This window comes from Colias philodice, chromosome 1 (genome assembly GCF_061535455.1).
Source record: "Colias philodice isolate Cphi_HAF_F1 chromosome 1, ilColPhil1 Martin Lab GWU primary, whole genome shotgun sequence".
Lineage (NCBI taxonomy): Eukaryota > Metazoa > Arthropoda > Insecta > Lepidoptera > Pieridae > Colias > Colias philodice.
In genome coordinates, this window is record NC_143086.1 from 593,014 (window position 1) to 617,355 (window position 24,342).

At 37.0% G+C, this 24,342-nt stretch overlaps 1 protein-coding gene across 1 annotated transcript in view; it reads right to left on the minus strand.

Annotated features, from left to right (window-relative positions):
* Positions 1-23,302, minus strand: part of Imp (IGF-II mRNA-binding protein) — a 56,630-nt gene extending 33,328 nt beyond the window's left edge. Inside the window, exon 1 of the mRNA XM_089695987.1 lies at positions 23,109-23,302. Coding sequence (XP_089552113.1) covers positions 23,109-23,167 — 59 coding nt within the window. The 5' untranslated portion in view covers positions 23,168-23,302. The remainder of the gene's footprint in view (positions 1-23,108) is intronic.
* Between the last annotated feature and the right edge of the window lie 1,040 nt (positions 23,303-24,342).

Here is a 24,342-nt window from a genome sequence, read left to right on the forward strand (position 1 = left end):
GTTCAATGAAGTTGTAGGTAATAAAAGGATCTACATTTTTTGTATTCACAATTTTTTCACATGACCCCGAAAGGAGAATGACCACGGGTGGTATCGGTAAAATTTTAGTTGTGCCACGTATTCGTGATATTGTTAATTCCTATTTGTATTTATAATGATCATATGTATCACTATTAAGTCTTAATTATACCGGATAAATTGAAATAAAAGTAAAAGTTTTTGTTTTGACACATATATCTATCTCTCTTGCAAGCGTCCTGCGTCATCTGTCATTGTGTTCGACGCATTGTTCGATGTTATTTATTTTGAAATAATGTTTATTACGATTTACTTTTCACATTTGTCTTGTAAATTAAAATATTATGGTCCGGGAGCCCAGCAGCCGATTTTATGACCAAGTTCCTCTCAAGCGGTAATTAGTAAAATGCATCAAAGTATAGTATAACTAGCATTCCGCCTGCGGCTTCGCCCGCGTTTTCAAAAAAAAACCCGCATAATTCCCGTTCCCGTGGGATTTCCGGGATAAAACCTAGCCTATGTCACTCAGAAATGATGTAGCTTTCCAACAGTGAAAGAATTTTTCAAATCCGCCAAGTAGTTTCGGAGCCTATTCAATTCATACAAACAAACAAACAAAAAATCAAACCTTTCCTCTTTATAATATTTGTATAGATGAAGCCTCGTGAACGTCAGCTGGCGCTCGGTTGGGGGGGTGAGCGTTTGTAGCCTCCCACGCACGTAGGAAAAAAAATACATTCATTCATTTCCTCTCAGCTAAAAATTTGTCAAATTGTAGCTAACCCAATATCTCAACGAAAAAAAATATACAGCTGGTTACAGCATGGTGTATTATACGTCAGCTGGTGTCTCGAACATGAAAAAAAAAAATATTTTCCGTGATTTCCTCTCAAACAAAAATTTACCTGATGATAGCTTATATGTAACTGTGGATAAATATATAAGTCAGCTGGCTGTATTAAATGGATCCATCTTTGCCAAAAGAATCATTTGCCTATCCTCGCGTGCAGTGGTTTTTCATGGTCGAGCTTTTCTAGGCACTTGATCGGAAGTACCAAGCTCTTTTAAATAAACTGTAGCATTGAATATCTTTTTATCGAACACTCTAAGGGTGTACTCACACACATCAGTCACCGTCAAGTCACCGATGACTGATCGGTGACGGTTTGTGTACGTATCCACAAACACCAGTCACCGTCATGTTGTCCGTCAGTCACGTCGCCGGTTTGACTGAATCATTGAACACATACATCAGGTTAGTCAGTGATTAGACGTGTGTCACGCTAGAGAACATGTAGCAATTATTGACGGTAGCACGACGCTGACTGAACTGAGACGTGACGGCACCGGGTGAGTGGGGATAAAAGTATGATACATGTATGGAAAGATTATTTGACGTGCCTGACCGGTGACGTCACTGATAGATTTCGTGCCGGCGACTGTCGTGTGGGAACAGAGTCATTCTAGAACTATTGATACATATTTTTTTTTAATCCTGTCCGGTGACGTGCCGTGACGGTGACTGATGTGTGTGAGTGCACGCTAAATGATTTGCAATTTTCCTGTAACTCCAGTTTTTGTCAAAATGTAAACTTAAAATTATTTTTCTTGTTGATGGGTCACAAATCTTACTTTTACCCATTTATACTGCAAAGCAAATTAATTTTCAAAAAATTTTAGATGGAATGTTTAAAAAACGGTGCAAATATTTGTAGAAGAAAAAAAAATTTTGTCAGCATTTTAACAGGTTTTGACTTTGGAACACTCGAACCATGCTGTTTCTAATTTGTTGTCCAGACTGAAAATACTCGACAATCAGACTTCACTTAAAGTTGTTGAATTTTATTAATTTAAGCTAACGTTTGATTAAAATGAAGCAATTTCTTATAAAACTAGATAAACAGGTGTTCTATTACATATGAAATCATACTTAATCTCTAATACGTTAATACATAAATGTTAAATGAATTTGATGACTCCTTCATCGTATTACGTGTTTCTAATTAAACGTCCACCACTGTATATATATTAAGGGGGGTCACCATACAATAAATGATTTTTTTCTATTTATAGTACCTACGGAACCCTTCGTGCGCGAGTCCGATTTGCACTTGGCCGGTTTTTAGTATATTTTATGGTTACATTTATGATATAGGTAAGTAAGTACTTACTTATAGAATATTTCTTTTTTCGAAGATGTATTGAACTATTTTAACAAAACGTCGTATTAAGTATTCTATTTTACTCGGTAGTTTTTTGCCATTTGTCCAGGTGTAAATTCGGTTTACAAAATACATTATAATATATAGGTACCTACGAATTTAATGCTCTAAGTAGTAAGTACGAATACATTCCATATGTAAAGAACAGTTAAAAGTAAAAGAAACATAATTATCTTTGTCATTTTTATGAATTGATTACGAATTGTCCCATCACATCTCTGATTTGATTTATAGCGGGCTAGAGTATTGATGATGATGAATTTCATCTGCAAATTGCAACTAGACTGCAAGATTGCACGCCTCTGTATCTTCTTAACAGGAAAAAAGAGATACATGTGAGAACCATGGGTATGAGAAACGAATGAAACGATAAGATAGTTGCATCATTGTGATACCTACTCGAAAAGCCATTGTATTTTTAAGTACCTAGGTACTTTTAATGTATATATCCAGCCTGTTATATTCTTATAATAAGTAGTAAGATTTGTTTGTAAGTAACTGTTGCAAGGGTTACATGCTTCAAAACTTGTTTACGTTGTTAAAGACTTAGGAGCTTCGCTTATAAAAATTTATCCCAAATTTATATTTATCTAAACAACACCACAATTCACCCTCGAAATTATCTAAAACCCATAACTAAAAGCATCCATCACGTCAAAGGAGCAAGCGACCCCATTCGTATCGACAAGGTGCTGAATTTTATTTATAATAATAATCGGTATGCGGTGCTCAAACAAGCGTGAAGCTCTTTCCCGCGCAAAAAATCAGCTTTACAAATAATATTCTAATGACGCTGTTACACGGACGATGTAATAATAACCGTTACGTTCGTTACACCAACCCTCTTGCAATTTATTTGAATCGAATTTCAGAGCTGGTTTTATCAGATTCATTGATGATTGAACCGGCCCCCGAGCCCACTGCAAGGCTAAAGCACAAAGACTAAGCAGCCATCCATCAAGTTTCGGGCCCGTTCCTCGACACGTGCTACTCCGCAGTCCGCGCAGTGACGCTGCGTTTGCTTTTGCACCCAATACGAGCTGGATTTTACATTTCAGGTACTGTATTGTACTTTTACTATTATCCCCAAATCTGATTACTTATAGCAAATTTTTTTTTGGCCGGATCTCGAGTCGTCATTACTTCATGTTCATGGAAGTGTTTGTAATAAAAGAAATAAATAATTTGGAAAATCCAAAAGTGCACGCCTCATAATTTTTTTTAATAAATATTTATTAATTATTATTTTTGTTTATTTAATAACAATTAAACCACATCGAATCAGACCCTGAAAAATGAAAGGGTTCTATTCCTGAGCATACTCAAGCGTAAGAGAAAAAAAAAGACTCGATTAGTAAAGTATTTTGGTCGCTATCGTGTTAACAAGAAATAGGATCCGCACATACAGACACACGGACGTCCAAGACAGAACTTTTTTAAACTGTTTTTTAACTAGTTTAAATAACAAAAATGACATCAAAAATATCATGAACGTAAAAAATAGTGTTTTTTCTTAATATGTGTGTGTATGTATTATCTTACAAGTGCAATGTATGATACATAAAGACATTTTAAGTTTGAAAAATCAGATGTTTTGCGCGAAGTGACAGTAGTACCCACCTCAACGCTTCGCTTATGAGGCGTGCAATAAGACAAGTAAAGAAACACATTACTAAATAAATACTACTTTTTATGTCGTTTCACTTTTCACGTGAACAAAAACAACTGATTATTTATAATCAAAGAGAGACATTTTAAATAACTATTTTTCGGTGATAAAGAAACACTAGGCCAACATTTTAACGATAAACAGCGCTTTTTATTATTTTGATATTCTGTTAGGAAACACCGGTTCCAATTAATATTATTATTAGGACTCAACTACTCGATTTTTTTCATTGGGTGATTGGAGAATAATAATCCATAATAAACTTAATTTACTCCCTTATCCAATTAAATGGCATAATGATAACAGATACCTACGCAATACGCATATATGTATAAATCAAGTCTAAATCATATTCTAGAAAACAATTTTCATTCACCACCACGTACTGTTCTCCGAGAAATGTCTATGTTCTAAGTATTTGTAACCTTTGGCAAAATTATAAGCACTTTTGTAAGTCTAATTGGCAAAAGTACATGTATTGATATAGGGAATTTTAAATTAAATAAAATGACGGGTTGTGTGTGAGGCAGTTTGTTCGTTGCTATTTCTATGAAAACATCAACGACTACCTGACTTCTAAATTGTAATAAGCCCTAACAAAGGTACAAAATAAATTTAGGGTTCGATTCAACACATATTTCGGTATTAAAATTTAAAATGATCGATAAAAAAGAATTTCGTTTCTCGCTCTCCGATTTCGAACTAACTGCAAATGCAAATAAATTGCGAGAAAATGCCATCATTATTACAATAAACAGATCGAATCGACATGCAGATAAATTATTTAAACTACATAGGCCACAGCCACAGCCATTACATAATAGAGACAGATCACAACACATGCACTGTTATTTTTTTCAACATCAAACAACCAATGAACATAGCAGGACCTCAGTGCATTCAATATACCTACCATTTAATACAACATACATACTTGGATTAATGGGAATACATTTTTCCACGGTGATTTTATCGTACGCTTCGTAGTATGTAAAGAGGTATGGAAATCTAAATCTAAAGACCATCAACATCAAACGAGGGCAGAAAGGACACTAGTCTACTAAATATCCACCATTAACCCTCACCTGAGCAGACGATTAGCCATGAATCCAGGCACCGCGCCTACACGTCACACATGCGTCCCGGACGCGTTTACCTGCGTTTAATTTTCAGGAGGCCGAGTTCAGGAAGTTTCAAAAGCATTAATGAATAGAGGCGTAATTAACACGCACCTGTCACCGGCTAAGCTACGTGGCGAGACAGATCGGATTTCCAGCAGCCTCTCAGGGCGCCGTCGTAAAACTTAAATGGATTCTGCGCGTAGGGTGAGGCAGCTGGGCGGAGTGCATACAGCCTTCGCTGCACCCTGCGCGCCGCCGCATCCAATCGGGTGGGCGGCCCCTCCCGCCGCGCGGCACGACGACGGCCAGCCACACGATTGGAGCGACCACGTACGATGACCTCTGACCCCGGCCGAGCCTCAATTTCATACGCGGTGCCGCCAAAATTATTACGTCACTCGCTATTAATTAACCATATAGGTTATAATTACCTTATTGATAAAATATAATTTTTTTCTAAGTATTAAACAATTGGTACGTACGGTTTGCCTAACAGGAACATTTTGTATCAATATTCAAACTACCATTATGAAATGTCACACAAAATGGAAAAATGAATGAGAAAGATTCAACCTCAACGCCATATCAACTAACTACATAATATGACAAAAAGGTAAGGTTATCGAAAATTTACTTTCCCATTCAAACTACTCTCACCTGCGCTCAAACCGACAAAAAAAACATATTTATTATTTAGTATGTTGAAAATTGAAATGTTTCGCGAAACCTTTATATAAATTGAAACAAATAGGGTATAATTATGATAGCTATAAGAGCTAGGTTAGCTTTCTGAATTAAATACGACGGAAATGTCAAACGATCCAATATTTGAAAATAAGTTACCATAATTTGCCAAATAAAGGCAAATTCAAGACAATCCATACTAATATTATAAATGCGAAAGTAACTGTCTATTACTCAATCACGCCTGAACTACTGAACCAATTTTCATGAAATTTGGTATGGATATATTTTGATACCCGAGAACGGACATAGGCTACTTTTTATCCCGGGAAAATGACGCAATCCTGGAAATCCCACGGGAACGGGAACTATGCGGGTTTTTCTTTAACTGCGCGGGCGAAGCCGCGGGCGGAAAGCTAGTTTAAATATAATACGAGAAACTGGTATCCGCCGGACTCTCCACTGCAACTGGCGACAAGTCCGCGGACAAATATGCGTGTCCGGTGCGCGGCTCTGGCCAAGTATGTGGAGGATGACGGATTTGACCATGTCCATATGGGTACGGCTCGGGGCTCATGCCAGCAATACAGGCATCAAACAAAAACCGCAAAACACACACCAACAGGTGGCTGCAATGTGCACCTCGCCGCTCGCGCCATCAACAACAACCGGCCTAGTGTATGACCTCTCACCTCTGGGCTCTGATAGCAATCGTTTCTGGATCGTTTCGTGTGTATCGTTCGATGCCATGTTTACGTATAGATGCATGAGTATAATGTATTGCATTATGAAACCGTAATATTTTTGCTATTAGAAAATTAATTATATTTTGTAAAGGCGAATATTCTTCCGCATCGGTTTTTTATAGATCTTCAGACTATTAAATATATGTATATTGTATAGGTTTGTTTGTCACAACATACTCCCCAATGCGCTGTGACTTTACTTACTATAATAATTGAACAGAGTGCTCGAGCTTGATTTCCCGTTTCATTAAAGTACAAATTACACGCTGAATATAATGTATGTATAGTCTACGGTTATATAATATATTTCCAAGCTTATTCAATTAAAACTTTCCATGATCGTTATTTTCTTCATACCTCGCTTCGCCATTTATGTATATTAAAAGCACAACAATATTTATTCTTATAATCTTATATAAAAACGGTGCAGGTATTTTCATTATATGTATATGTAATAGGCTATCATTCAACACTAGAAAACCGCATTATCACTGAACATTTTGCATTTCACGGATAGATAAGAAATAAGTAAGTACCTATATTTGACTTTCCACATAATTATGACGGGCATTATCATAGCTAATTGTTCCCAAACAATATAATTCCTGTTCCTATAAATTGACAACATCATTTCTTGAGGGCGGAAGCTATCCATTTGCGTTAAATAAAATCGCAACAGGCGCACACACATGACAAGAGCAGCGTCGCTACGTCGGGCACTGCACACGCCACGCTCCGTCCCAGATAAATAATATTACTGATTCATCACCATCATAGTCATATCATATAGAAAGTCCCAACAAACTTGTATTCTCCATTTACATATTTCAGGAGCTACAGATGCCAGTCTCGATTTACTTCAATTCGAAAACTTTATATTCCAACAGTTTATGATAATAAATAATTTTTGTACTTTACTATCAAATATCAAAATATATATTTAATTATTTATTAACCGATTGCTTTTGATGAATAAGCCAATCTGAAAAACATAAATGATTTGTGCCGATACAAATGGAGACTGTAGTCGATCAAAAAAGCGCAACACTCGTTTATCTTGTAATTAAAACAGCTCGTCAACAAAAAGTGGCCCTTAGTCAGCAGACAGTTCCAGACATCTCGAACGGTCATTTGTTTTGGCGAAACACCAAATGCAGACTCTATCCGGACGAGCATAGGAATGATTATCTTAAAGGTGCAAAGATATTCAGAGACCGTAGCTAGTACCGAGAGTTTGTTTTGTTGGAGGAGAAATGTAAGGCAATGTTGTGGAGTGCGTGCTGCGTCCGCGGGCAGTCGGGCACGCACCGGAGTCAACGAACGCGGAGGAAATGCTCGTCTGGAGCGCGCCACTTGCGTCAATTAGCCCGCGTGGAGAGCACGCAAATGACCGTCATTTTTATTTATTTTTATTATGGCACATCGATAACACTTTCATCGAATCGAGACTTCGTATACTATAAATTCGAACATTTATTTTTGACCGCTTCTCTTTTATCGCGTATTCTGTGCAGGAGAACTGAACCTTAATTTTATGGAATTTTAAGGGCTAGCGCGCATAGATGCCGCGCAACTTAGTTGCCCGGCATCTATTTTGTCTCTGTTGCTGTCTCCTCGCAAAGTTTTGGACGATGCGCACACGAAAGCGACAACAACGCAACTTTTTCTTAAAAATTTTTTTGCATTTATCAACATGGATTTCGAAGATACGGTTGTGGTCTGTGCACTTGTCCTTAGAAACCGAAGATGACAGCGAGAAGGCAACATGGAAATTACCAAATATGTATTGTTCTATATAATTTTCGATATAACTATGTATTAAGTATAGGCCATGCGTCGCAGGTGGTCATCGTATCACTGGCGATAAGCCATTGCTCAGATGAGCAATCTGACACCGAGCATAATATCACAGAATAGTATTACCATGACGGTGGATCCGTCTCCGGGCGATCAATTACTCAACCAAATGTTATACTTTTATAAGATAATTACTATAGACCGGGAGATACTGACACAAAATTTCGAGTCATTTGTAACGGGATGGCGGTTCTACAGGGGTCTTAGTACGCAATGACAAAAAGAAAAACGATGGTGTGAACGCTGGTACCGGCGGCTTAGTCGCGTGGGCGTTAGTCGAACTCGTCGGAAAAATAGCGAAGTCAAACGATTTGTAACACAAAAATTTTAGAATTTACCGATAGCCCATAAAAAAGAAGTAGGCGGTAGTGTCATGCCATACTTTTCCGGTGTGACTTACAGCCCGCCATACCGACGCGAATGTGTTGATTTAAAAAAAAACAGTTCAACCATTTGTACCAGGCTAACTTTTGCACAGGTAACCATCGTCGTGCAGCCATTTACGAAAATCGCCATGCCATACTTTTCGGACGATTCCAAATGGTCGCCATACCACCGAAAATCTGCAAATTTTTTTTTTCGCCGAACCATTTGTAACACCCTAATTTTTTTTTTCAACAACTCCTGAATGATTATAAATAGAAGTGTGATAATGCCATACCTGTGGGAGGTGGCGAATGTGTATAAGATTTTTTTTTATTGTATGATTTTATTCGTATTTTGAACGATTTGTAACAGTATGGCATTAATCTTTCCTATAAGTTTGAGGTTCAACAAATATAAATACAAAATTTCAAAGATCTAGGTGGTAGAAATCTTCACTTCTATAAATTAATAATAAATTTATTTATGAAGTATGGCAGCACTTTTTCCCCCTACTAGAAGTATGGCAAAATATAATAATGGTCACATTTTATCAAATACTCTCCAAAAATCCAAATGCAATACTGGTACAAAAAGTTTGGCGAAAAAAAAAAATTTTGCAGATTTTCGGCGGTATGGCGACCATTTGGAATCGTCCGAAAAGTATGGTATGGTGATTTTCGTAAATGGCTACACGACGATGGTTACCTGTGCAAAAGTTAGCCTGGTACAAATGGTTGAATTGTTTTTTTTTAAATCAACACATTTGCGTCGGTATGGCAGGCTGTAAGTCACACCGGAAAAGTATGGCATGACACTACCGCCTACTTCTTTTTTATGGGCTATCGGTAAATTCTAAAATTTTTGTGTTACAAATCGTTTGACTTTCGCTATTTTTACGACGAGTTCGACTAACGCCCACGCGACTAAGCCGCCGGTACCAGTGTTAACACCATCGTTTTCCTTTTTGTCATTGCGTACTAAGACCCCTGTAGAACCGCCATCCTGTTACAAATGACTCGAAATTTTGTGTCAGTATCTCCCGGTCTACTAGTAGTGGTTTAAATTTCCTTTGTTGAAAAATATATAGCTATATACAGGGTGTAATCGTTAAGTGTGCACAGGCAATTATTCCGTAACAATTACAGATATCAAAAAACTTTAAACTGATATCGAAAGTACTTAACCTAATGAGTAATTTTCTCGTTTTATTTTTAAAAATTTATTATGACCATTTTACTCATTAGGTTAAGTACTTTCGAAGTTTCGATATCAGTTAAAGTTTTTTGATATCTGCAATAGTTTCGGAATAATCGCTTGTGCACACTTAACGATTACACCCTGTATAGCTTCATTTACACTACACACTACCTGCTGGTCCATTTTAAATTGAATATATTATGAAATAATTTAAGGGTAACATACTAATTTGGTCCAGGACAAGGAACAAAACGAGAAAGTATAACGTTAGGTAAAAAAAAACCCTCGCGCCAGACTTAACGCAGGAAATGTTAGAAACTTTCCGGCTCCCGGCGTGGATGCGCTCCACATCCAGTCAATCGATGAATTCCTTTGCCTCCATACTGGATATTAAAAATATTCTGGAAAAACTTGGAATGTACTAGCGAAGTACATCCAACATTTAAGAACTTTCATACTATAGGTCCCACCTTCCAATAAATTACAGTAAGAGTAGGATGTTCCAAATAAGATACTATATTATAGATTTTAAAGAAAAAAATTCAGGCATTTTCCTCCAGTTTGCTTTTAAACTATGCCAATGTATTTGGAAACTTGCCAAATAGTGGATTATCAAAATTCACTGTTCTGTTTGGAGCTAATCGCAAGAGATCACGGTCAAGGTTGGGACTAGGGGCACGATAACTACGACGTATAATAGCTATAATAATAATAAACACTTTATTGCACACACAAACAAAACAATACAAAACAATACAAACAAAAAATACAAACAAAGTAATATAGAGCGGTACAAAATAGGCGGCCTTATCGCTAAGAAGCGATGTCTTCCATTCCATATATAGGTATAATAGCTATAGTCATTCAAGGTATAAGTTTAACTCATCTAAGAGAATTGTGTAATAATTAATAAATAATATTTATTTGTTTTTTTTTTTCTGCAAACAACTGTAAATGAAAGTAACAAGAAAAGGAAATGAACATTATAAAGAGTCTTCGCTAGTTTCATCACGCAAAGAAAAACAGCCTTAGTTCAAAATTGATGTCCTGTTTTATGGACTTCCTAGGAATAAATTTCAGGCGCTAAATTATTGAGACCACTGGAAAGCGAAGAGTTGCAATGTACGAGGTTCCAAGTTCTAACTTCTAACCACGTGGCATTTGCAAGACGCGGACGGCTAAATAGCGAAATAGGTACCTAGGTTAACTTTTATATTCATAAAAAATATAGTTACGTGACGTGTACGTCATCTCTCAGATCCATCGAATCACCTAACTGCTACATATTGCTCTTTTTGACCAGGATTTTTGTACGGCGATGGAACAAATAAAAAGAGGTAATGTAATTGTTTCGAACCGATGCCGTACAAAACTAAATTTACCCAAAAATAGTCGAGTGCCGAATGGTATCGTTTCATTTTTCAGACTCCTAAGGTCAGCTCATCCGTAATTATAATATATAATTTAATGATATTCATATTAATTTACCAAGTATTTCGCATAACTAATCACGAGGAACACTGTATTTGAATATATTTAATACAATTATGTATGATTATAGATTTCTGATGTTTCGTTATTAATAAAAATATAAACAATAAACATCATGAATCATAAACATTATGAAATGAATTAGGATTTGCAATCAACCTGGCCCTTTGCTCCTTGGCCCAAGAAATCTTGGATCATAAGGTCAATATAAGACTAGTTTAGGCGTAAATGACAAGCCTATAAATAAATACTATGGTGTGTTGTCCGTTGAAAGGGATATTTACAACAACCACCCCACCAATTTAATTATTTAATTCGACTCAGCATGGTTATGATACTCAAATAGTATCCCTATAGGTTGTATCGGTTGTTTGAAAGCTGGAAATCTTCCACTGCGGACATTGTCTCGTGTATGCAACGCTCGAGCATTTATTGCGTATTGTCACTTTGTCGCACGCCCGCGCCGGTCACCCGAGCCACGCGCGGCGTGTTGTGACTACTGCCTCTGCCGTTACGTCCGTTGCCATACCCGTCTCTATAGCTGCCGTGGGCTTTACTTCCCATCTCAGCTCTCTAGAAAGCTCAAACGGTAAAATAATCGTTGGGATTTATTTTTTAATAAATCACATTTTCGATTCGTACAGAGCTTGATATTTGTAATTATTATATTAGATTTTTTTAATCGATAATTAAATTTGAAAATTTGATCATGACGTAATTTAAGTTCTTATCTTTACCCGAGTCTCTTCACATTTAAGGCCCTAAGCCTTCATTTGATTCAAGAGATATTCGAAACGACCGACGCTTAAAAAAAAAACTCAAAAGAACATGATAACAATGTTTCATAACAATAATTGTAGGTATAATAAAATATCTAGCTATCTGGGCATGGAGTTTCAGAATGTAACTCGTAAGTTTATAAAGCTCGTTTTGTGAAATGGCCGCGATATTGTGTAAATTAGCCTATTAACTAGTTTTGCGGTCTCCACTCTACAACCCGGGTGCCCCAGCGGTTGTCCGTTCTGCGGCAAATGTGACCAGCCCACTGCCACTTCAGCTTACTAATCCGGTGAGCTATGTCGATAACCTTAGTTCTCTGTCGAATGACTTCGTTCCGGATTTTATCCCTTAGAGAAATACCGAGCATAGCTCTTTCCATAGCCCGCTGAGTGACTTTGAGTCTCGGCAAACGTAGTGTAGGACGCCCCATGACACGATGGAGCGATGACTTACGTAGGATAGCAGGCAAAAACTGGCGGCAAGAAACCAACAATAGGGCTAAGTGGCGTGCCATGGGTGAGACCTACGTCCAACAGTGGACGAGCACAGGTTGAAAGAGAACTAGTTTTGCCGTACCTTCAAAGTATGTATTCGTTATTATTATATTTGGGGCTGATTTTTCAATGCTTGGTTAAAACTTAGAGCTAGCGCGCACGAGCAACTTTGTCTGCGCAACTATTTTGTCTCTCCCATCAATTTGTATGGGGAGTTGCGTCGCTACGTGCGCACTTTCATACTAGCCCATGGGTGGAGAGACAAAATAGTTGCGGAGACAAAATAGTTGCGGAGACAAAGTTGCTCGTGCGCGCATGCTCTTAAACTACCATTTCAAAAATGTATTGTGATTGTCCGTATTTGACAGTTTACATTTTAATATGTTCGTTTAATACTTTATTGGACGGATAAATTTTAACCAAGGATTGAAAAATCGGCTCTTTGTGAGTTTTAACAAGCGATTTTAATGGATGCTTTATTAAAAATTTCAATTTATTAAAAGCTGAGGTTCTAAGTTTCGATGCCATATTACCTATTGAAAAAAAGAAAATGCTCATCAAAAGATGAGGTTTGAACAACATTGCAACTGATAATTAATTAACAAGTAATGACTTGGATTCTATTGGGAATATAATTTATCCTAAATTAAATTTTAAAAGATACTGGGTGTGTTTAATTCTGAGATAGAGAGATGGTGGAGGCTTAATTAGTCAATAGTTGTAAAATGAGCATAATATACATAATCTACAGTTTCTAATTATGCCAAAACGTAAAATAAAACAAATAGCTTAGTGAATAACATAGTCGGTCATAAAAATAGTATGTTCCTAGTTCGATAACGAAAACCTCCGGCGAGTCAAATTTTGGTGTAGAATTATAATTAGAAATGAAGTGTCAACTGCTAAAAATTCTCATCGAATTACGTAAAAAATACCGCAGAGGTAGAGCAGATACGATATTTTATATTTTCGAGATTTTGCATATAGGTTGGTAAACCCACCGACGGTGCTGAAGTTGTCAGTCACCATGCTTTATAATATAGTAACCTACATTGCACAAGTTAATGCACAAGGACTTGGTCATGAATGAATCTGTTGCTGGCTCCGGGACTAATATTACTATCTTAAAACAGTTTAAGTATACGTATATTGGCCATTCTCTGCTTTTTAGATTCCAACGTTCCTACGACGGTTGTCTGTTCATTTAGCCCCTCTTCCTGTCGATAAAAATCTGAAGGGACCTAACCAGAATCAGAATACTTAATGAGGAGAAAACAACTGCTGAGACAAAATTATATTAATATTTCTTTACATTAAAAGATTACTCTTTAGTACGGATATCCCTACGATTCTCACCCCTTTTACATAACGTCGTTTCGTAAATAAGCTGATCAAATATTTACAGCAGTGCCGAGGGGCGGTGATTCAGGCAGTCACGCTCGACATTTAAGGCATCCATTCTTAATTCCAAATCAACCCAAGTCAAACGATAAGACAGGACAACCTAGCTAGATAATAATCGAAACGATCATCGTCCAAGTAAAAGCGAACGTTTACAAAGCGACGGTCGAGCCGGCCACGTAACTACCTATTACGGTTCGGTCAGCGCGTGCCCCCGTATAGGGCGATAGGACAAAGCCTCCGCAATAATTCAATCGCAAATAAAGGGTGCCCTCCCCGATCAGGAGAAAGTGCGCAACGGAAGAAAGTAGTGTTCGCTCGTCTCGTCGCGCTCGCCACGCGGCCGGCACGCGCGCGCCGCTCCCACACCTGGCCACCCCTTTCACCGCTGCACTGACAAAAGATGCGCTCACATACTACACTCCACACGGCGCGTCCACCTATCCGTTATGTTTTCTTACACTTCGTCGGGTTAACCCTTTCAGAATAAGACGCTTAACTGTACAAAACGACGTGAATGCACATCGCGAACCGATTGTACCTCCTCGTGCTCTACAATTTATTCATATGAAATAATGAACATTCAACTACTACTGCTACCACAACGTTTAATATTATTGGCTATTGGGATCGGCATATCTATTTTATTAAAACTAGCTCTTATCACAAAGTAGCATATTTAACTTTCACGAGTAATTAGCTCAAATGCACTTAATTTTTTACACCTACTCGAGCAACCCCTGCTAGTGACGCGTAGGTAAAGATCATCAAACTTTGCCCTCATTTGTGAAAATCGTGTCTCAAATTTAAATAAGCGAAACGGTTAGTCGCATTCCCCTGCAAATATTTCGCAACATCCAAAGGGCGACTTAACTCATCAAAACTTCTTACACTGTATAAAACAGCGCGTACAAAGCACAAAGACGAAGGGTCATAATATCGACTTGATAATCTTACTGGTTCTCGCTTGACCCTTTGAAACTATTCAAATTTCGTTCCAATGAAATACGGCTCAAGACTACAGTAGTTACCTACTACATAATAATATCTCTTGAATAAAACAGTTCAATTCTAAGGTGAGAGAACGAGTACAAAATGAAGGTTATGTTTGAAAATATAAAATGATTTTATATGTATGTATGTCCGCCTGTGATAATATGACCTTCAGTTTGCTTAAGGTATGAGTTGTCTTTATTTTTTTCCCAAAAAAAAAAAATGATTTTCAAAACAGTAAATAATGGCGTGTCGTATAAATACAATGAAATAAGCGTGATATAATATAGCGCCAACTTGCGACCTAATTACGCATGGCGGCGTATAATATTAAATAATTAATAGTAGCGGACAATACAACGCGAGCTGTCAACGGTGGTCTGTAATTAATCCACGACGTACCTAGTTTCAAATATAATTACGAAGACTTGGAAAATAAGCAAATTGTTAGTTTCACAGTCGCCGGCAACAAACAATGAATAATTGTAAATGCAATAGCCGACAGCGACTGTCGACAATGACAAGTATCACCGACCGCACATGCAAATTGTCCGCTTTACGATTCAGTCGGCGACGACGTGAAAAATTGACAACGCCGGCCGTACCCTGCACGGTGCACCGACGCGGACGTAACCGATATCATATGCTCATGTTCACCACGCCATCTTGAAACGATCTCGATTCAAACTCATGACCTACCTTTCCATTTTCTTGTTTGACCAACTCATAGAATCGATACGTATACAGATTTTTTTCGTGGCATTTACGCATTTTCTAATAGGTACATATTAAATTATTAAATTACATACTAATCAGAGGTTTCATATAACAAATGACATACTACAGATAAATAAAAAAGTGTGAGCAAAACATTTGTTTTGATAGAATTAAAAAAAATATATATTCTATCGAGAAAAGTTTCACTCATCGTCTTTTAAAGTCGACTAAGATAAAATGTTGAATTTCCATTAATATGAAGGCTGTTACAGATTCTGAGGAACTACAAAATTGCTTATCACACACTTTTAAAAATGAATGGCTGGCATTGCAGGAGGGCAGTAAAATTGGTGAGAGTAGATTTTCTGTAGTGTATAATATTTTTGTTGACCTTCCAATCTCGTTGCTTGTTAATTTCACTAAATATTCCTAGTCAGTTGTTACATTAAACGAATATCATCAACGAATGTTCTCCAAACAAAAGAAAGAGGAAGGTAAAGGATGCAGCGCAGCAAGAATGTTGAATTTTTTGGAATTCGTAAAAATAAAAAAGCACCAGACAAGGGGTTAAATAATTATCAATATGCCAACAACTCGCTCCCCTCGGTCAGTCAAAGGAAAAATGGATGATGCGAAAGCTGCATTAGATACATATACTTATTGCAAATTTTTTTAAGCTACGTAATATTGCATCGCACATTTTTCAGACACTTAAAAAAGAAAATCATAATATGATTTTGATTGGTTTTTCACCAGATTTAATTAAATCCAAAAATTTATAACTACACAAAGAGGGACAGGGAACTCATTTAAAAGAAAAAAATAACATATGGGGAGACATCACGTGTATTTACTCAGGAGGTCTTTAGGAGTGCCGATTCTTTGTTGTCCTAACAATTCCGTTTTAATTTAATTTTTAATGAAACAGGACATACTGCACTAGACATGTTTTTTTTTCATAGAAAGTCTATGTAAAAGGGTTAAAAATTGAAATTTTATAACTTTATACCGTAACAAATACATTAAAGACGAGGACCATTCGACTTAATGATGTTTTAGGGCCGATTTTTCAATCCATGGTTAAAACTTATCCGCCCAATAAAGTATTACACGATAATATTAAAATGTCACCCGTAAACTGTCAAAGACGGGCAAAGTATTCATTTTTGAAATGGTAGTTTAATACGTTATTCGACGAATAAGTATTAACCAAGGATTGAAAAATCAGCCCTTAGTGAAAGACGTGACTTGTAGACTATATTGCTGACATAGCACATGTTGTATGTCTTTTTGTTTGTGCTCTATTGTACCTACATATATGTTTTTTTTTTAATTATAGTTTTAACTTTTGTATTTGTGTGTGATGTGTGAATTGTAAAAATAATAAAAAAAAACAAGTAAACTTCTTACAAAAGCTGAAAATCATTTACTGTTCAAAGATCGAGTAAGTCATACTCGATGAATGAAGTTCGCTGATGCTACAAATACCGTATAATTAAATATGAGCCACCCAGAAAACTGAATCGAAACTCAAAGAAACGGCAATATTTATCTCTAACCAGCCGTTAGTTGCGGTCGCGGTAGCGTCCACGGCGGCACCCTCGGATTTCACTTCGAGACAGTTATTTCTGGCGGGACGGGGACACCTTTGCAACTTGTTCAGCGTCACTGAATGCTTATTTTTAATTAAACCTACCTAAGTTTAACTTCCCAAATTAACCATGATTGAATGCAAACTGTTGGTAGATACACAAATCAATCGCAGAGATCTAATTAAATCTTTTAGATAACCTTTATTTTGTAGTAATATACATTTAACATACATACTTCGAAGAAACGATTTAATTTTTGAATTCACTAACTTCAGTCTTAAATTTAAATTCTAGATACATATTCCGAATTACTTGGTGCGAGCCATCCCAATAGAGAAGAGTCAAGACTCTCGATTCGGACGACTTTGGGTCAGTGGGCCAGAAGTTCACGTTCGATTGCAACTTCAACAGAGCTATTAACATGTCACAATATCAAATATCTGGCACAGAGAGGTATATTGCTAGTTGAGTTTGCTCAGTTCCCATTTCCCAATCGTATTTACATCATAAATTATATCCTCGTCTGTAGAAACATAGAAAAACACGTTTGTTATTCAATGTTTTTCCAAATGGACTGCGACCAAATTTCGTTAGTCATTTCTTCATTTAAAAAGATTGTATAATTAATGGTTAATAAGATAAGCGCCTCGTTGAGAATGGTTTAGCAATGGTGACTTTGGAAGTTAAGCGTTAAGCTTTTTTTTGAGGAAGACTGATGCTTGCACGTACTACGTGCACGCATCAGTGTCTTCCGCCAAAAAAACACTTGCCAGGAAGGTCACCACAATTGGACCCACCAATTGACCTGTCAGCTGACCGTCTCCATGCTTAATGCTTATCTTAACCACTTTACAAATTTTCAGCCCGAAAGAAATGATTGATGAAATGCTTGCTTGCGGACCAAAAGACCTGAATTATGAATGTTTAGAGGGGTGGGTGAAAATAATAAGAACTGCTTTGATTTTATCGTGGCTATTTACGAATCACGTTACTGTACGTTATCAACCAAGAAACTGCGCGATAACATAATCGTCAAAACGCTTAAATGTCGATTTACTTAATGAACGACAAATAAAGTTTATCTCAGAGCAAAGGTTAAATATGCAATACTACTAGCGCTTCACGATGTTATGTCTCATGTCTCGATATGCTCTTATCTACACGTCTATGAAGAACAATAATTAATTATTATAAATGAATGAATGTGACGAGGTCTCCAGTTATTCAATAAGATACCGCCCGCATCGTACTCGTACATTGTGAATGACGTATTTGAATCGATTAACTATTATTTATTGACAAAAGGAAATGGCTTTACTAATAATTGCTGTTTTTAAAGAAAAAATGGTAAAGTTATCTTATCAATTTTATGCACTTTTTGTAGTAGTAACAATTATTATTTATTAATTATTGTCCTTGTATTACGGTAGGTACTAAAATCAAAAGGTTTTATTAATAAACATGTTAGATTTATTATGTGGTGAGTTTATGACAAATATAAATTCTGACTGGACATAGGTATAATAAAACGAAAGATCAAAGTTTGCCTTTTCCCGCTTAACACTTTATCAGATATGTAATACATTACCGTGGTTGGTAGAGATCACTGCATATTGCCGAAGTTATAAGGCCGACAATTTGGTACATTCATCTATACTTATAATAAATCTGTAGAGAGGCCAATTCTGTACATGAAATATATTTAAAAAAAAACTATGAAGGGGTGATAAGGGATCGCTACTGATGCCAAAAATGCAATCAGTAAAATTTTTGTCTGTCTGTCTGTCTGTCTGTCTGTCTGTATATTCGTTATAGAAACAAAAACTACACGACGGATTTTAACCAAATTTGGCACAATTATTCTTCATACTCCTGGGCAGGTTATAGTAAAAGAATCATGTAAATCGGTGTAGAAACACCAAAGTTATACATGAAATACGCTATAAGTCATCGCGCGTGAATACAGAATCATGCAGCCATAAGGATTATTTTTGTGTATCAACTATCAGTTGCCGCGTTCGACGCGCTTCGCGGCGGGAGCTATAAAAAGGCGGCGGGTCTGCACCCGTTTCGCGTTGTCATGGCATCACGTGTGAACGGCTGAACCGATTTCGATAATTCTTTTCTATTATATTCCTTGAAGTACGAGGATGGTTTTTATGTAGAGAAAACGTAAATATGTACCACGGGCGAAGCCGGGGCGGACCGCTAGTATACAATAAAGTGTAATAAATAAATAACTTCAATGGATAATCTCTTTCTGATTTGTATCTAGATTACGAATTAGATCAATTTAACCCGATTTTACGTCCATGTTGTATTCATGAATTTCAATGGAAACAGTAAATTAAAGCTGCCGCGACGTTTAACAGAAAGTTAATAAATTTTGTTCTTTAAATTGCAACTTTGCAAGCAGTGACTTAAATGCCGAGCAGCTAACAATTTTAAAGTATTCGCTCTTTACACCAGTCTCTGAAAATCTAGACTTGAATCTGTATGAAACTCATTGTTTCAAAACTTATTATAAATTCGTGTTTCGTTTCTGAAGCGGGGTTATAATCCTGATCACCATGTTCACTGTGTATGTATTTATTAGCTATACATATTATGATATTTTCTTGCTAGATACGTAAATGATTTATTTTAAAGTAGAGCGATGGTGGTGGTTTATCTAATGTGAAGCAATCACCACCATGAAGTAGAGCCTCAAGTGCATTGCCCGCTTGTATAAGTTAAGGAAATATGAATAAAGAAAAGAAAATAAGGATTTCCATACAATTTCGCGATAGCGATTAAATCTTAATCCCGTTCTGTCGCAAAATCCGTTCTTAATTGACGGTAACGTATAGAATGTAGAACGTTGTGTATACCGTAATGACTATATTATAAATTCACTTTATAGACCGCTGATTATTATTGTCAATTAGCTTATTAGCCCGGCTTAGCTCGTTTAAATAATTCAATTTGCAAAGCCACATATTCTGTTTGTAGTATAATTGTCAGACAAGGTAAATTTAGTCCGGTGAACGTAAAAAAAGATCTGACAACTACCTATTGCATCTAACGGTGAATTTACATCAAACGAGCGAATGCTCAATCTAACCCCACTATGTCAAATTATTTTAGTGTAAACAGGCGTAGAGCATTCTTTCGTTGTTCAAAATAGTGCGTTGGAAAAGATTCTATGCAATGTTCTAATGCTGAAAAACGCACTGAATACGAGTTTTCGTTTACACTAAAAGATCACGAAAATGCTCTAGCTCTATGTTCGTTTGATGTAAATGCACGGTTATGTAAAAACTGATATCTATAAAGTCGGTGATGAAATGATTATAAAAAATTGCAACAATACTTGTGCTAAATCATAAGCACCATTACCATTCGACATCGACAGTCGTAGAGATTATTTCAGCTCCTGAACAACGATCTCCTAAGCACCGAGCTACCTAATTGGTGGTATTGTTGAAAACACAAAAAAATTAAAAAAATACTAAATGCCTCATCATTCCTTGCACTTGGCGACGATTACGGGGCTTTGTTTTCAACTGCAGTTCCCAAAAACGAAGGAGTTTCTTATAATTCGACTGCATTTTATTTTCTTGGATTTGGGTTTTCTACTGATGATTTTTTTTGTCAAATGGCAACAATTTCCTAATTATTTGAGTAGGTAGGTATATTGTAATACGTCCTGAAATGATACCTCCCCCAGGATTTTCGGAAACCTATTATGGAGAAAATAATTTTTAGAATACTTTACGAAGTGATATTTTATTATTTATTTTTTATTAATTTATGATGCGAAATTTTGTTCGTCTTTTTCAATATCGGAAACCAACGGAGCGATTTTAAAAATTTTGAAACGAGAGCAATGATGACAATGTCATGCCAAATGTTGAATAGGACTTCAAAGTGAATAAAAATGGCGGCAAACGTTTGTGAGTCACCGATGTGTTGGAGCTATTATTTAGGCAATAAAAGTGGGTTCAGGTTGGGAAAAGGAAACGGATTTCCGATACTTATTGGATCATATTCGAACAGCTTTGTGGTAAAAATCCAAAACATTTTCGGGTTTACAAGGGCCGCTGTTACATTTTTGGCTCTATCTATTTTAATTGATATCTAGTGTTATATCTATGTAGAGCTAATAAAAGCGAATATCTTCTACAACTTTTTAATAGTTATCACGATATTTTTTAAAAACATCATTAAATTAGTTAAGTACATACATACTTAGTTACTTATTACATACTTTACTAACTTTAGTAGTAGCTGTAGTGTTTTTTTTTCTTATTATAAATTCTGTATTTCTTCTATGTACATTTTAGTATTTGGGTAGGTACTTACATATTTTAAGTTCAATTCAATGGTCAATTCAAATTCAATTTATTTAAATGAAACATAAATAGGTATTTTCAATAAATAGAAATATGTAGGTAAAAAAGGCCTAACTACCTACAAATATAAAATATACCAAAAAAAATTAAGTACATACTGTTTCATTCGTTTATTCTGATTTGATCAAAACTATTAAGACTATCTTTTTATTTTTTAGTCCTTGATTATTCCCTTTTTAAATTAATTGTAAATTTAAATTTGCTAAAGTCTACGTTTATAGCTGTTGAAACTCATAATAAATTGCTACAAGAAGTCGGTTAAAAAAGACACCGGGCATTGACTGAGATATTATAGACAGATGGACTGTTTATAAAACCGGGCATTACTAGGAAAATAGGTCATTGACCGGCATGTTGCATAGGGTTTGTAGAGAGGACAATAATTGTAGGTGTTAGGGACTAACTTCATATCGAAATTGGTAGGTAGATAAATGAATTTGCTGATTAAGCTAATGTCTACTTTACATATTCAATTTTAAAATGCGTTGAGCTATAAAATGTTCTTAGATCATTGAGTAATAATGATCTAAGAAAATGTTAATGATCGAATAGTTTATATGTACGTAAACAATAGATTTAAAATTTTAAACTTATTGATGACATCGTGAGAACTGCGGCGCGTTGGCGCCACGATTCTTTGATGTGCAGATGGAAACCCGACAGTTGTGGGATCGAACGTGCATTATTTGTACATATTATGTATATATTTTATTAACTCATCGACTACATGATAGCCCGCATAACCCTAAGCCAACACGCTTCTATAAGGGCCGATTTTTCAATGCTTGGATAAAACTTATTCGTCGAATAATGTATACTTAAATATACCATTTTTGTTTGTCTAAATATTTAGTTGTCTCAATAGTTTAAGCGCTATTATGGTGCAAACCCACACTTGACCGTTAACATTTCACGGCGCAGTTCTAGGCCGGCCTGTGACCGGCCCGAGTTCCCTGACCCATCAGCTTATTCTCAACGCGCATTCGTCATTCACTACGCCCGTGCCGATTTTAAAACTTGTCTACTAGTGAAAAACGACAGCATTTAGCGTGCACGGGAAAAACCCTAGCCATAACTCGATGAGCCATAATTACCGGAATAAGACATATTTGCAGTGTGACTCATCCGTATTTTCGTCGGCCGGCGTCTCGCGGCATCGCCGTTTCAACCATAGATTTCATCATTACACAAAAAGCGCACCATTCGCCGTCACACTGATACGCCGAGGCCTATTTTTAAAACTCATTACGGGCCGATAACGTTACGTTACGCTTGCACTGCGATAGCGTCCCTATGACGTAATTTCGTTCGTGGGAATGGTCGCTTGGAATGTGGATGCGACATGATCCGCGCTGAAAGTGCTCACCTGTCCTCGTAGGTAGGGGAAGCGCCTCCGGAGGGGCCCTGGGACGCGTCACCGTCCATGGTTTTTGGTGGGTTAGTCGGGTCAGGTAGTGGAACGAGAAAAGCGCGCGCCGACGACGGGTGCGGCTAAGTGCAATGATGCGGGAGCGCAGTCGTACGCTCACGGACCGATCGCAAGTCACGACTGACGAGCGGCGACCAGCCAGCGCCGGCGGGGCCGAGGGCGCGGGTGGAGGCGTGGGAACGAAGCCCCGCGCGTCGCCTAGCAACGTACCGCACGTGGCCGCACACTACTCTGCCATCGAGTACGAGTCCATCGCGAAAAGCGGACTCTAGGCTTTAATCGGCTGCGGAAACTCGTGTCACCTCATGGTAAACAATCGGTGACGAGTACATATTATAAGCAACCGCATTATTCACTTTCCTAGGATTTAAACGAGACGCGATAATAATATCCAGTGAACTACCTTTAACAAATACCTACCATTTATCTTTAAATCATTAATTATCGTCCAACACTGCCCACTGGTGTTCTATTGTTTATACTAGATCGCGATTCGCGAAGGTCACAAATACGATTGAACCTTAGATCATAGAATTCATCAAGTCAAAATAAGGCGTACGTTAACGTGCCTTAGGCACCTTAGGTACTTACCTCATGATTGACGGTTAGAGACTTATTTATATATATTTTGGCTTTAGATTTCTTATTTATCATTTTGGGACATAAATCCTACTTTTATTTCAATGATACTCGTAAGTTCGAAACCAATTACATACCTACCTATAACGAGCTATTATATTTTCATATTGTTAGGCACAGTTTTATCTTGTTTTGGCCTGGTGACGGGCAGCCGCTGATGGGGTCACGGAAGAATTCTACCATACCCGTGGCCCCGTCGTTGATGCGGCTTGACGGAACACTCAACACAGTGGGGTTTTGGTCGGTAGGAATCCGACATAACCCACGGCCCCTTCCCCGGAGGCCGTGGGTAGGTATCTATGCAAGATTTCCCCACTTAAAAAAACATAGGCACAGTTTTATCTAGGCTCTATGTCTATGTCCAGTATTGAATATAATGAAAAATATATAACATAATAGCAATCATTTATTTCACCCTCAATCTATAATTACTTGTAGTGTACTAATATTATAAAGAGGAAAGGTTCGTAATTAATAATTATGTAATTATGTGTATGGTGGTTTTCACGCATAAACTACTGGACCGATTTCA